The 14,247-nt window shown below is 37.7% G+C and overlaps 1 protein-coding gene across 1 annotated transcript in view; it reads left to right on the top strand.

Moving 5' to 3' along the window:
* PDE7B (phosphodiesterase 7B) overlaps positions 1-14,247 on the top strand; it is a 141,394-nt gene that overhangs the window by 90,371 nt on the left and 36,776 nt on the right. The window contains exons 3-5 of the mRNA XM_047102309.1: positions 9,425-9,576; positions 11,768-11,831; positions 13,749-13,844. Coding sequence (XP_046958265.1) covers positions 9,425-9,576; positions 11,768-11,831; positions 13,749-13,844 — 312 coding nt within the window. The remainder of the gene's footprint in view (positions 1-9,424; positions 9,577-11,767; positions 11,832-13,748; positions 13,845-14,247) is intronic.

The raw sequence follows: 14,247 nt of genomic DNA, 5'->3' as shown, positions 1-14,247 counted from the left end.
TTTATTTTAAAGGCCTTTTCCTCTCCTTTACGAAAAGGAAGTAATAGCTTTCCATTCATTCCTGAACCCAGGAAGTTAGAGATCCATAATCCTTAGGTTGGAATGGATTGTATGGTGGACAAAGCACCGGGCTGAAAACAGCACATTTTGCCAAAAACCAGTGTGTTGTGTGGCTGAGGACAAGCATATGACCTTCATGAATACTTTCTGAGCTTACTTTCTGGTGCCGATGCAGCAGGTGTGGGGACAGGGAACAGGAGAAGGGGGTCATTCTCTTCGATGACTCCTATCTGGTATGCTGGTACCCTCTTCACTGCCAAGAACGTGAAAGAGAAATGGCAATTGAAAAAAATAAATATGTTAGGGGTGCCTGGGTGGCTCAGTCTGTTGAGCAACAGATTCTTGATTTGGGCTGAGGTCATGATCCCAGATCATGAGATCAAGCCCCACTTTGGAATCTTTGCTGACAGCCTGCTGGAGATTCTTTCTCTCCCTCTCTCTCTGCCCCTCCCCCACTTGCACTCTTTCTCTCTCAAAATAAATAAATAAACATTTTTTAAAAAAAGAAAAGAAAAATAAACATGTTAAAAAGTAGAACTAGAGAGGGGCGCCTGGGTGGCTCAGTAGGTTGAGCGTCCAACTTCAGCTCAGGTCATGATCTCACAGACCATGGGTTCAAGCCCCACGTCAGGCTCTGTGCTGACAGCTCGGAGTCTGAAGCCTGCTTCGGATTCTGTGTCTCCCTCTCTCTCTGCCCCTCCCCTGCTCATGCTCTGTCTCTGTCTGTCTCAAAAACTAAATTTAAAAAAGCATTTTAAAAAATTAAAAAAAAATAAAGTAGAGCTAGAGAAACAATTTACCCTGTCTTAAAGACTTTCCTCTTCCGCCTCCTCCTCCCACTCTGTGGCAGTGTTGACACAAAGCTCTTCTTCTAGTGACAGCCATCAAGGAGTCGTGAGTATTTGTTGTACACAGAAGAGCTAATGACATGGGGCTTTAATACATCTCTATTCAAGAGCTGATTTTAGAGAACTTAAAATAGCTGCTTTTAAGTCAAATTGATTTCCCAACTTCAAGTTACATTTTCAAGTGATGGTGTACTTTGTTTGAGTTTATTTTCTTTCTCTTTCTTTCCTTTTCTTCCCCCAGTGTTTTGTTATTGTTGTCGTTGATGTTATATGTATTTTTGTTTATTAGCTTTTTGGTATCACCACTGATTTTCCTCCTTTTCTATTAAAGGCTAAGGCTAGAAAGTGCCCTAGATGTTAAGGAATTTCATTTGTATTTTATCTCAATCCAACTGTTCAGGACTTCAAAGGTCATTTGTAATGACTGTGTCTTAAAAATATGTCCCTCCATGTGCACACAGTCTCCACATTTGATGCTACAGGTCAAATAATATCCTTGGTTGTCATCAGTCCTCCCCACCATTTTCTAAGTGCTGGGAATATATATACAGGAAGAAATAAACAAATATGGCCACTTATGACCACTGGTGATTTTTGAAAGACTGGGATGGAGATCGTAACATATTTTACAAGGCTTTTTGGCCGTTAATTCTTTCATGACTAAACGCAGACTTTAATATCTAGAGATGCTAAACTCTGAAGGGTGGAATTTGAGTACTGATGTCATTACAGCCAAGTCTGAAGTATGAAATTTGCTGAAAGCACATGAAAATGAATCGAAGTATTTAATATGTTGAGAGGAGCACTAGTCTTATTCAGAGGCTGATGTCTTTAGCACCTCATCAAGACTACAAGCCCACATTGTACCTTTTAGAAATCATCGATATTATTTTTTATATACAGCATCTTTAAAATGTTTTCACCGTTTAAAGTAGTTTACTTAAAATTGTATCTGCAGGGCAAGTGCATCTTAGAAAAAGTTGTTTCGCTCTTAAACACTATGTTTTTCAAGAAAATTGCCATTCTGGACAACTCCTCTAGTTTCCAACTTTGCAGGGATCCTGAACCCTGAACTAGAAGAACTGGTAGCAAGAGATAAAGAGCTATGCTACAAATCTGCTTATTTGTGCTCCAAGGCACCCGAAATCGAGTGAATTAACTTTTTCTCATCTTTTTAAAACCTACATATTTAAAACTAGAATTTCAACCCGATTTCTCCAAGACTTACTATTCTTGAACTTGAAACTGGAGCACAGACACAGGAAAGTCACTTAATCTGCTCGTCATGTATTTAACACCTATAACTTGCAGGATATTGTGGAAATTCAAAGGAAACAAGCAGGAATGTGGCCTCCAAGACCAGTACAGCCTTATTAGAGCATCAGGTGTGTAAATAAAAGTGAATTTGCAATCATACAGGGCACAGTTGAGGGTTACAGTGGGAGCCGATCACAGAAACAGTGGTAGGGGAAGGACCTGGGCCCTAGAACTCCTTGAGGGTTTGCGAAAATGATTTCAAAACTAACCTATAAGTTCTAGCATCTTGCACTTTTTAAACTAGCTTATCATTTAAAAGAGGCATTTGATGATGATATTTCTGTAAACTGAGATAATTAGTTCAAATTAATCAACAAATTGTGCATAGAGTTTCCATTATGTGCAAGATTATGCACTAAATACAAGGGTTTACTGTTGTGTGCCAGTCTCCGCCTATCAATAGCTAATGTTGTGGCTGGACCAACGCTTGTGGTTCTTATGGTTGCAAGATACCCTTGAGTAGTAACCATCAAGAAACTTTGAAAAAATAAAGGTTTATTACTTACAGGACCTGGAAATTACACAGCACACGCGGGGTCACACAGCAAAGTCATGGGTAGAAAGAGAGAGTGTGTGAGCATGGGCTAGTGTTCTTTATTGGGGTCAGGGGTGGGGACCTAGGGTTTTGCAGACTCAACTCTTTATTGGTGAATTTAAAAGGTGAGAGTGGGGAATTTAAAGCACAGGAAGAGAAAAAATAAGTGGCCCACATGGTTAGTTATCAAAATCAACCAAGATCTCTAAAACAAGGGAGCCTCAGTGGAAGGGAGGTGACCTGGCTCTTTGTTTAGTCCTGTGGCTGACAATGTGTTTATTTAGAAGAGCCTTCTTTGAAGCGGATGCCCCTTTGAAGCGAATGGCCCTGGGAGCAACGTTTAAGTCAGGCGCTGGCATTACCAAAACAAAATTTTAAAAGCTGTCAGGACTTAACACTACAATTGCAAAGTTTGATGAGATGATTTATGCTCTTGGGGGCTAATAAGTTATTTATACTAATAACTCTATAGTGCAAGACATGTTAAAAATCCTATAAAAGAAGAATAACAAAGCCTATGAATAACCACTAACCCAGTAAAGACTTTCATTATTATTATTATTATCATTATCATCATCATCATCATCGTATAATATAGGTATTATAATGAGTACAATAATTATCAGAGTAGGGCATTTATTAATAACACATTATTTAAAAGATTCAGGTGCATTAGTGCTCTGAAAGTATTAAGTTTATGGGAGTTGGGTCTCCATGTTTGCTTGAGGCGAATTCTGCTCACTTAAATATAAAGGCCTTCTTTGTTCTTATAGCACCTGCTTTATTTCTGCATCAGTTACTAACTATTCAGATTCAGGAAACAGTTGATACAGACCTTGCTTCTGTATAAGCAAGACTTATACGTTGACAGAAACAGTAAGTATGCTTATAGATTTTCTTATCCTAGATATTTATTCTAGGCTTAAGGTTTCTCCTTGTACCAAAATTTATCAGCCCCTATAAAGAGAATATGCCATGAAGAAGGTACTCAAAATGAAAATAATTTTTATTAACATTTTTTGTATTTAAGCCAACCCCAACTTGTGAAATTTAAAAACTACCATATCAGCAGTGCCAATATAAACTTCGTAACCCTAAATTAGTGTCTAAATTGTGCAGAGATGTGTTAATATGTACATATTTGTGAAATTTATAAATGAACAAGTGAGCAGAAAATGAATTTCACAGTCCAGGTCAATGCACACATAGATGAGGCAGTGAAACTATTCTGGAGCACCATTTTAACTGTTCCAAATGAAAATTCGGGGACCGATAGCCCATAAAACGACAAAATCCAAGCAAAAAGCACCATTACAATAACTGTGAATGCCTTTAAATAATGACTTTTTTAATTATATAAAGATATTAAATAAACAGCAAGTCGTTATTAGGCACATCGCTAAGACTCTCCAGATTTTCACGAGTTGAATTCAGCTGAACTATCTGTAAAATGAAGCTTAATCATTTAAACTTCTACCCAGATATGCATATCACTATACCCCTAATTACCAAAGTCAATACACTGGTTATTCACTGAGAGTTCTTTTGGAAATAAATGTATCCGATGTTATTCAATAATTGTATAATACATTTGAACACTTCAAAAAGCAGTGCCTGGGGCAAGCATACAGCATGGCAATCTATTCATGTGTTGTTTCTTCTACGGATTTTTTTCTCCCAACCGCACCTTCAGCTTATATCCTAATTTGTCATTATCTCACAGAGCACAAAGTGCTCCCTAAATTACAGTTAACAAATAAGCTATTAATACTGTTTTAAATAAATTTATCTTTCTTGCATTATTGAATGTTCTCCTTTTTAGAGAGCTAGCTTGAGGATTTTTTCATTTAGCTTCATGTATGTCTTCAAATAAACCCCATTGTTTTCATAAGTGGCTACCTGAAATCAATTCTGAAATATTTTCTTACCTGGTAAAGAATAACCCAGATAGAAGTGCTGAATGGCATGATCATGGCTTGATTGGTAATTTCGAAAAAAATGGCCACCAGTTAATAGTGCAGCAGGGTAGATAGCTACCTGCCAATCTCAGGAAGTTCGAAACCGCAAATAAAGAATATACCTCATGATAACCAATTTGTTCCAAAACTTTGAAAATCCTCACTGTGAATAACATTGTATGCTACCTTTTTTTAACCTACAGGCTACCACAAAAAATTAACCATGAGACGGTTTTATTGTCTAGATTTATTTTAATATTGAGCATGTTTTACATTATCTGAGCGTGTGCACCAAAGATGTAAGACAGGGTAAGAACTCGGGCAGTGGGGTACTTACTTCATACTCCAAATTAGAAAGGGTGCCAAATAGCTTAGTAATCAAGGTATATCCTATTTTAAAGCAGTATTTTTTAAATAATAGTTAAGGCCAAAAAATATCAAAAATTTAAATAAAGATCGAAAGAGACCTACGTTCTGGCATGCTGGTGGACTACTATCTGTTTGACTACAAGGTAAAAAAAAAATAAGCAGGGAAGAAGGGAATCTTGCCATGTTCTTTGGCTTAAGGGCAAAATGGATCTAAGTTAATACTTGATAGCATCATTAGCTTAGCAGTATTTTTGTCAACATGGTAACTGCAGTGAATACAAACCATTATTTCCTATCATCTGTATTTACTATATGTAACTTAAGTGTCATTATCTTACCTATAAATCTGTTTAAAGTATCACACCATTTAGAAAGCTGAATGGACGTTTACAAAGGAATACAGTTGATACTTGAAAAACATGAGTTTGAACTGTGTGAGTTCCCTAACACAAAGATTTTTCTCAGTAAATACAGTACAGTACTGTAAATGTATTATTGTCTCTTCCTTATGATTTTCTTAATAACATTTTCTCTAGTTTATTATAAGAATATAGTATATAACACATGTAATATACAAAATATGTGTTAATCAACTGTTTATGTTATCAGTAAAACTTCCAGTCAACTGCAGGCTATTAGCAGTTATGTTTTTGAGATGTCCAAAGTTATATGCAGATTTTCAACTGCACAGTGAATGGGCCCTCTCCAGTTCCCACATTGTTCAAGAGTCAACTGTAATCCATAATTTGAATTTGCTATGTTTGTGGCATATTTCCATCATTCAGGCTTACCTTGTTTACTTCTGGTGCCATTATGTAAATGCTCTCAGCCACATAGGAGATTTTCTTTTAGTATCTTAGAAGGGGGGAATTTTCATAGAAGGCTAAAAACAGAATAGATCATTGTATGGCTTTTTCCTTTTAGATTTATACATAACAGGAATAACTCATTTCATTTACTTATTGACATACTTGCTTTCATTCTATATAATTCTACATAGAACCATCACATTTCTTTCCTCCGCCGTGTAGCAAAACTCCTTGGGCTGTCTACACTTGATAGCATTGCCTGAGATTTCTCTTCTCATTCTCTCTTCTTTATATATAAAATGCCTTCAAATTTACAGAAAATTTTCAAGGATAAGATAACATTCATATACCCTTTACCCAGATGCACCAATTATTATTTTGGCCTATTTGTCTTTGCTGTATATTTTTTCATAACCCTTTGAGAATTTGTTGTGCACATCATGCCCCTTTATCCCTAAATATTTCAGCATGTCTTTTCATAGAAAAAGGCATTCTTTTGCATAACCACAGCTCAGTGATCAAATTCAAGAAATTTGTAGATAGACTATGACTATATCATATCCAAACTTCACAAATTATTCTAATAAAGTCATTTTTGGAAAACTTGCTCTGATCCAGGATCCCATTCAGTCATGCAAATGCACTTAGAGCACGATATCTGGTATCCGTTATCCTAAAACAATACCAGAGGCTATCTTTGACTTTCACAACATCAGCATTTGTTAAGAGCACAGGCTGATTATTTTTTAGAATGTCTTTCAACTTAGGTTTTTCTGATGTTTCCTCTTTCAGGGGGGTTGGCTGTGCATTTGAAGCAGGAACAGAGCATTGGCAATGTTGCGTCCTCAGTGCATCACACCAGGAGGCATGTAATGTCACCTTCTCCCATTATTGGTGGTGTGAACTTTGACTACTTAGGGAAGATAGCGCCTCCTCCACTAAAAAGCTACGCATATTTTCCTTTCCAATTAGTAAACCCGTAAGGAGATACTTTGATACTATAAATTATCCTGCTGCTCTTTAAACTTTCACCGAATAATTTTAGTGTCCACTGATGATTTGGGCATGAAGCAATTATCACCATAAAAGTTGCAAAATGGCAATTTTCTGACTCTATTGGCTCACACTCTCTGCAAGGAGGAGCTTTCCCTTCTCATTTATTTACTTACTTAGTTGCTTACCCATCAGTATGAACTCGTGGGTTCTTCTTTCAGTCAGTGGTTTATAACCAGCTCTTCCACTATTTATGTTGATGCTCAAAGTTTCCCCTATTTGTTCACAGGGACCCCCTTCAGGTCATCTCCTCTGTCATGTTTAAATGATCTCATCATTTATCAACCTCTCCCTTATCTTCTGGCATTATAAGAAGTTACAGTCCTTCCTGTACTTTGCTGCCCCGGTCCTAGACTCGACCATTTCCTCAAGGTGGTCTGGCTCCTTTTAGTGAGAAATTGTCTTTTAAAACCAAAATCTGGAAGCTAGACGTGTGACTAGGGTGTTGTTGTTTCTAGGTTGGATAAAATGTGCTCTATTAAGTGAATAGTTCAGCTCATTTTGACAAATTTATACACCCGTGGTCAATTTTCAGTCTGCATTGTACTTGATCTATTAGCAGCATTTGATACTGAGGACATCTTCCTCCTTGCAATATTGTCTTCACTAGGCTTCTGAGAAATGATCGTTTGGGTTTTTTTTTTCCCCCATACCCACTGGATAGTCCTTCTTAGTCCTTTTGATTTTTCTCTGTTCTTCTCTATATCCTTTCAAAGTTGAAATACTGCGGAACTCAGACTCTGATGCTTTTCTCATCTGTATGCATGCTCACTCCCTAGTTAATCTCATCTGACAACTCTGGATTTGTATCTCTAACCCAGTCTTCTCCCCCAAGCTCTGGGTTTTATAGCTACTTATTTCTACCTGACATCTCCGCCTGAATTTCCAGTAGACATCCAAATTCAGCACATGCAAAACTGAAATCCCCTGTACAACTGCTCTACCTGCAGCTCCCCCGTCTCAGGGGATGGCAGCTCCATTCTCCCAGTTATTCAGGGCAAAAATTGGAGGTACCCAAAATATACTCTGGATCCCTCTCTCTACTTCTGGTTCCTTCACTGGTCTCCCCCCTGCCCATAATCTCTTGCCATCATCTCTTGCCTGGATCATTCCAATGGCCTCGTAACAGCAGAGCCTTCTTCAGATCCTTTGTCTCCCTCTCTCTACCCCTCCCCAGCTTGCACTCTCCCCAAAATAAATATTTTTTAAAAAATAGAAAGAATTTCAGCTAAACAGCATTTCCAGAGAACAGCAGGTTTTGCCTGGCCTGAATTAAGCCTTTGCATGCATAACGAAACCTAAGGAACAAACTGATTTTGGTAGGTGTCTACCATTGGGGAAGGCCACATTGCCCACTGTTTCTCTATCCATTGTGATTCTGAGTTTCCTAAAGGAGAAGGAGAGACGGGAGGAAGCATCAAAGAATCCAAAATTTCTTTATATATGAACTGTACGTTTTTCTACTAGAGTGTTCAATTTTTATTTTTTTTTATTTTTTTTAACGTTTATTTATTTTTGAGACAGAGAGAGACAGAGCATGAACGGGGGAAGGGTCAGAGAGAGGGAGCCACAGAATCTGAAACAGGCTCCAGGCTCTGAGCTGTCAGCACAGAGCCCGACGCGGGGCTCGAACTCACGGACCGCGAGATCATGACCTGAGCCAAAGTCAGCTGCTTAACCAACTGAGCCACCCAGGCGCCCCTAGAGTTTTCAATTGACTCCAGATTCAAATTGGGCAGAAGATGTCTCTTATGTGACCCTGGAGTGACTCATAGAATTTCAGCTGAGATAACACATACCTTGACAGGCATTCAGATAATGTGCTTGGAATATTTCTACAGTCACCACAATGTCAATAGTCAAGTTTTGAAAGGCCCATGTCACATGAGTATTAAAATATCTCTCCTGACAGGATCAGGCTTTCATGGCCACCAGTAAAAGAGAATATACTCCATTACAAAGTAGACACCCTCTCTGCTTCTCGTCAGGGAAATCTAGGTCCCTTTTGAACGGAGAGTATTGATTCCTTTGCCACTGATGTTCTGGGACATTAGGAAACAATTTCCTCGTGTATAAGCTAGTGTATTTAATTCAGAGAGTGTAGGATGAGAACCTGGTCTAAATTTTTGAGACTTGGCTTTAATATCACAGAAAAAGCATAACTACTCCTTTCAAATGCATGCAACAGTATGTGGATTTCACTTACAAAGCATACCAGTGTCATTAATAAGAAAATGATGTTTTTAATTTATATATTTCATGTCTTCCAAAATTACATTCAGAAATGTCTTGACATTTTAATGAATATAATATATAAGAAAGGTCATTTTCGTTCTAGAAGAACTTCAGATGTAGAATTAATAGACTGTATTAATCTTTTCAATTTATCTCCTTTATAATACATTGTATTTTTACATAGTGAAGAAAATAGGGTTTATTAAATATATAACTTCTGTATTTGATTACTTTCCACAGATACAACACACTCAGGGGAAATTGGCACCAAGAAAAAGGTGAAAAGACTGTTAAGCTTTCAAAGATACTTCCATGCATCAAGGCTGCTTCGTGGAATTATACCACAAGCCCCTCTCCACCTGCTGGATGAAGACTACCTTGGACAAGCAAGGGTGAGTCAGTTAACTCTCTGTTCCCTCCCATCAGGCTAGTGGCCAAGAGCATGTGCCTCAGTTGATAGCACTGGGGTTAGAGTCCAACTTCTGCCACTGAGACGCTCTGTGATTCTGGCTAGTTAACACGTCTGTACTTTTCTTCAAATATGAAATGAAGTTAATAGAAACACCCACCCATAGGTCTGATGCAGAGATTAAATGAGGTAAAGCATGTTTACATGTTTTATATATTCATGCCTAGCACATGCTAGCTATTTTCATTTTTACAAATGGGCAAAACATTGTGCATAACAGTAAGTAAAATTTTGAACTGACGGATTACCACTGAGAGAATAACTAAATCTTTAAGCCCATTGAATTATCTCGTTGTAATAGCTACACTGAAATTAACCCAATAATTACAACTCCTTTTTTTTTTTAATGCTTATTTATTTGTTTTGAGAGAGAGAGGGAGAGAGAGTGAGGGAGGAGCACAGAGAGAGAGAGACCAACTAGGCTTCACTCTGTCAGCATGGAGCCTGATGCAGGGCTTGATCTCCCAAACCACGAGACCGTGACCTGAGTGGAAAAGTGGAAATCAAGAGTCTGGTGCTTAACCAACTGAGCCACCCAGGCGCCCCCAATAATTACCAACTCTTAATTCCATTTACATCTATCAATACAGTGCATTGTCCTTTGTATAATTTTTATTTCATTTAAATAATTTTCACTAATTTTACAATTATTTTTACCATTCATTGATCAAGGGTTGAAACTAACATGTGACTATCCAAAAAAAAAAAAAAGGTTAACAAGTTATCTCTAGCCTAAATTGTCAAAGGAGTTTAAATTTCAAGATAAACTGACATAGTTTAAACAAAGTCAGAAGTAGTGTCTTAGAGTTTATATGCTATGTAATATTATGCTATCTATATACTATTAAGAAATATATACTATTAATATATAGCATTAATGACTAAGCAGCAAGTAATATCAGAAGAACTAATTCCCAACATTAGCTCTAAAAAAGGTGGGGGTGGAAATCACTCCTTCTAACAACTTAAGTCTTGAAATTGAGTGAATGGTTGGTTGGTTGGTTGGAGAAAAAAGAACAAGCCTGAGATCCCAGCACTGGGGCATCAATGACAGAGCACTCTCGTGCCCCCCTCCCCCGCCGAGCAACCACCCTTCAAGAGAGGTGACACAGACATGTAGAAAGAACTGTGGGTCACAAGTCAAGAAGATATCAGGGATCAAGTCCTGGTCCTGCCTTTAGTATTTGACTTGGGTAAAATGCTCAGCCACTCTAAATCTCACAGATAGCCTATTATTCTTTCATTTTTCTGATAATGTTGTGAAGGTCCATGACAAGACCTTTGGACTTTATTGGAAGATGCAGGGAAGACCTGTAGTGGCAGGAGAGTGAGCTTGTCCTTACTGGAAGTGGTGACTTTGAGAGGAGATAGGAAGGTCAGTTGCAGAAGCCATAGTGAGGATAGAATCAGCAACCACAGCTTTGCATCTGAGAGTTAAAAACCATCTAAGCATGGGGTATTTAAAAAAGAAAAATAGGATGATAAGTCTACATTGGACAGTAGGTCTTTAAATTATCCAGTATTTGCATTTGCCCACTCCAGTTTCCTATCTGTTAGAGTGTATTAGAGTGGTTCATTTTGCATTTAGTCCACATTGAGCAGAATAATGTGCTCAGCAATCATTTTTACTTCATTTTTTTTTAAATTTGATGTAAACATTCTCAAGTATATAGTAGTTTGTGATGTAGAGACTTTACTGAACTACAATTTTAACAGATGGCAAATTTCATGTGTGCTTGTTATGTACAAATACTATTCTAAGCACTCTACATACACTACCTTATTTAATACACACAAAAATCCTCTGAGGTAGGCAATATTATCAGCCATATTTTTCATATAGGAATCTGAGGTACAGAGAGGTTAAGGAAATAGCCCAAGTTCCCACAGCCAGTAAGAGATACAGCTAACACTGAACCAGCCAGTTTGATTCCAGAGCCTGTCCCTTTTACACTGTTGTTATTAGTACATAGAGTAAGGTTTGTTTTCCCACAGACCAGACAGCAGTGTGCTACTATCTTCAACTTCTCAATTGTGTAGTTCATTGTCTGAAAGTAGATGTTTAAGTCTCCGTTATGATTCATTGGAGTGCTGTTTTTTGTTTGCCTTTTCAGCATATGCTCTCCAAAGTGGGAATGTGGGATTTTGACATTTTCTTATTTGATCGCTTGACAAATGGTAAGTCACCCAAAAGAATTCTATTTTCAGACACTGTTATTCTTTTTCCTTCTTTTTCCATTTTCATACGTCTGCAGCCACTCGAGAAGGGCCAGGGCAAGGGAAAATTGATTCAGATGAAAAGTAAGGACTGAATTAGGCCTTAGAATCTTAAGACCATTTCCTTCTGGCCTTGATGATCCCAAAGGAATTTGGAAACCACAGATTAGATTCTTTCCTCGCAGAATACTTGGGCCACATCCAGACGGAGGAAGTTCATTGTTAGTGGGTGAAAACCAGAAACATTAAAGCTCATCTGATCAGTCCTGACTCTTACAGGGCAGACATTTGTACATTTTCATTAAGTGAGCTGAATCTCCCCCAGTGCAAGTATTGTTCAGAGAGCCTGGGCATCATTGGAAGAAAACATTAGCTGATGACAGTGTGTAAAAGTGTAGGTTGCAGCTGAAGGGGAAAATAGACATTCCCATTGATTTCACTTTTAAAATCATGGTGCCTATAAAGATTTTGCTTAAGAAAATAAAATCTGATTATACATTCATCTGCCCATTAAACAAATGCTGATAGGCCTAGAAAGCCAATGAAAGGAATCCTATCTGATGCTGACCTTCACATGCTCCACCATCGACCAGGCTTGTACTTTAAGTCATTACAGATGGTTTTCTCACCATTCCGTTACTTGACAAATAACATACAGTTGAGAGATACAGCCTAAGCCCATGAAGCCGAGCTTCACACTGTGGAAAACTAACTAGCCATATAAGGATGGACCCCACAATCTTATATTTCACTTTGCTCAAATCAACTGAGAAGTGGGTGCCAGTAGATGAAATCAACTGTGAATGAAAGGATTTGTTCAATGATATTTGTTCAAAAGAGAGTATAATCATGACTCTCATAGAATAAGAAATGATTCTATGTCAAAGAATTTAACTCAGAGAATTTAACCTGTCAAAGATTTAACTCAGTTAGAGATCCAGTAAGATGCTACAGCTAGTTAAAGGAAAATTCAGAGAACAACACATATATAAACAGTAAGAAATGCTCAAATGAATTTATAAGTAGCTGTAAAACTGGGAAGAGAAAATCTACTGCATTTTCACCCGAGTGATTTCGTTTGCATGTATATGGACAAGAACCACTCGCAGTGCTGTTAGTTACCTACAGCTTTGAGAGTTATGAAATAGCTCAAAGACAATGGAAGCTGCAGAAGCACAGGATCAGGCACCCTGGAAGAGTGTGTCTAGGCAACACTTAGTTTTCCACTGAAGACATCCAGTCATCATCTTGGTCCATTTCAAAGTCTTTCACAAATTCTATCATGCTTTTAAAATTCAAACCCATTATTCTTTAATAAATTAACACATTTTTATTCAGGAAAGAAACAATATTTCCTGAATGCTTACAAGTCACTATTGCTTCAGTTTTGCCTCTCTGATAGTTGTAAACTATCTATCTCATGGTCAAATCTCCATCTTGGGTGATTTTGAATGGGGAGAACAAGCAATGCCATTAAGCAATGCGATGACTTGGATACCCCTGTAACTCTAAGAATTAATTGGAAGCAACTTAAGACACATTGCAAGTGACTATTAAACTGTGTCTTTAAAAAATACACACACACATACACACATGCACACACACACCCGTGTGTGTGTCCCTGATACAATAGTCAGACTCCTTCTAACTCTTAATGCTTTCATTGCCTTTGGTATAGAGTGAAGGTCTGAGCTAGCTCTTTTCACTTGTTCGGTACGAGGCAACCTAGGATCAAACCACAGTCATAGTATCCTTTATACTTGAAAGAGTTCAAAACTATCAGAGACCTTCCATTACAGAAACTTTGGATTCTTTTGTCAGTCTTGATAGTTCAGTGGTGATAAAAATGTGTTGAAATAGGTGACTGTTTTCCTGTAGGAAACAGCCTGGTAACACTGCTCTGCCACCTCTTCAACACCCATGGACTCATTCACCATTTCAAGTTAGATATGGTGACGTTGCACAGGTTTTTAGGTAAGTCTTTATTTCCATATTCTACCTCCTTTCCCCTGAATTATGGCAGTCCACAATATTCTTCAACGTAAAGTGGCAAGAACAATAGCAGGGTAGATGAAGACCTCAAGTTAATCTTAAATTATCCCATCTTAATTTTAAAATATGGTTTACCCACTTAAATCCTTGAAAACAATATTTACTTGATTAGTCATGTTTATAAGAGATAAAAGCTACATAAAGAAAACAATCAAGAGCATGTAACTGTTAAAGAAATTACTGATCTGCTTACATATCAGCAAAACCCCAGTTAATGTGTGCCTCAAATAATTCCAATCTGGACACGAGTTGCTGAGAGTCTTCAATAGACTTTTTTTTTTTTTTTTTTTAGATAATAAGAACTACCATTTATGTAGTGCCCCCT

The sequence above is a fragment of the Lynx rufus genome, unplaced genomic scaffold (genome assembly GCF_022079265.1).
Source record: "Lynx rufus isolate CCGP_SWC_20201006 ecotype Redwood Valley unplaced genomic scaffold, mLynRuf1.p SCAF_6, whole genome shotgun sequence".
Classification (NCBI taxonomy): domain Eukaryota; kingdom Metazoa; phylum Chordata; class Mammalia; order Carnivora; family Felidae; genus Lynx; species Lynx rufus.
The sequence above is the reverse complement of the archived record's forward strand: the minus strand, read 5'-3'. Positions and strand labels throughout refer to the sequence as shown.